The 1,360-nt window shown below is 40.1% G+C and overlaps 1 protein-coding gene across 1 annotated transcript in view; it reads right to left on the reverse strand.

Moving 5' to 3' along the window:
* Positions 1-481: 481 nt before the first annotated feature.
* LOC106808431 (fatty acid hydroxylase domain-containing protein 2-like) overlaps positions 482-1,360 on the reverse strand; it is a gene marked incomplete at its 3' end in the record, with an annotated part of 7,340 nt that continues 6,461 nt past the window's right edge. The window contains exon 3 of the mRNA XM_014811157.1: positions 482-637. Within this exon, the coding sequence (XP_014666643.1) occupies positions 482-637 (156 nt within the window). The remainder of the gene's footprint in view (positions 638-1,360) is intronic.

The raw sequence follows: 1,360 nt of genomic DNA on the forward strand, positions 1-1,360 counted from the left end.
GTGTGTGTGTGTGTGTGTGTCGTGTGTGTGTGTGTGTGTGTGTGTGTGTGTGTGTGTGTGTGTGTGTGTGTGTGTATGTGTGTGTGTGTGTGTGTGCGTGCGTGTGTTCGTTCGCGCGTGCGTGTGACTACGCTCGTGCGTGCGTGCGTGCATACGTGCATGTGTGTGTGCGTGTTATATTTCGAATATTTCGTCAGTGTAAGTTATTTTAACTTAATTTGGATCTAACTGTGATAAACTTTATTAGCATGTAAACTATAGAGATCCGATGAAATTATTTAATCATAATTCATATATGTTTGCTAATAGTTACCGGCATACATGAAAGTATTATGATAGAAAATAATAGCAAGTAATTTATTTGTTAAAATTTACAGTTGTTTCACTATATATTTTCACTTACATTTGGAGGCGAATAACTTTACAAATACCGAACATGACAGCATATTAATTAACAGGTTTTCTTTGTTTTACATTTTACTTGGCAGTGCTTGGTTTCTTGTCCGGAATCCTTTCGGACAGTGGAGTAGTTCCAATGAGAATTCTATGCCTTTGGTAGTTTTCGTATTTCTTAAACGTCTTATTGGTTTTGTGAAGCCAGTCTAAAATCCCAAGCGGGCCAAAGTTGGCATTAAATCTGTCGGATAATGAGGAAATAACGATTATTCCAATAACCAGATCAGCAAACGCCCTAACTATAATTGCGTTAACAAATAATTACGGAATAGAATGTAAGTAAATTATTGAATGCCCTCTACCTCTCTTACTGTTTCCCTTTCAATCTCTTTCTCTCTCCCACTCTTTAACACGTGCACGTACGCCCGCACGTACACAGATATAGTGTTATCAATTTTTATTAACTTTGGCTCACCACCTCTCGCTTTTCAATAGTAATAAAAGCCACCCTATATAATAATTATACTAACTCGGCCAATTACTTATCTCTCTCTCGATCTACACCTTTTGCAGTCAGTTGCAACGTTGTAACTCGCCTGTTTTTAAATCTCTCTCTCTCTCCCTTTCTCTCGCAATTTCCCTATTTTCCTCTCGCGCGCGTGCACTCCGTCTCTATCTCTCTGTCTCTCTCTCTCTCTCTCTCTCTCTCTTTTTCTCTCTCTCTCTCTCTCTCTCTCTCTCTCTCTCTCTCTCTCTGTCCAGGGCCCGATTTAGGAGTGGGCAGCTGCCCATGGGCCTCCACAAACCAGGGGCCTCCACATATTTGATTTCTTTTTTAATTTGTTAAGGAAAAATATAGGCTGACCTGAATGACATGCACGCAACCCGTATCAATCAAAACCAAACCGTTGCTGTGCGCATTTTACATCTTTCATACGTAAGACAGCGGCATAACCCATATTGT

The sequence above is a fragment of the Priapulus caudatus genome, unplaced genomic scaffold, assembly GCF_000485595.1.
Source record: "Priapulus caudatus unplaced genomic scaffold, Priapulus_caudatus-5.0.1 Scaffold277, whole genome shotgun sequence".
NCBI lineage: Eukaryota > Metazoa > Priapulida > Priapulimorpha > Priapulimorphida > Priapulidae > Priapulus > Priapulus caudatus.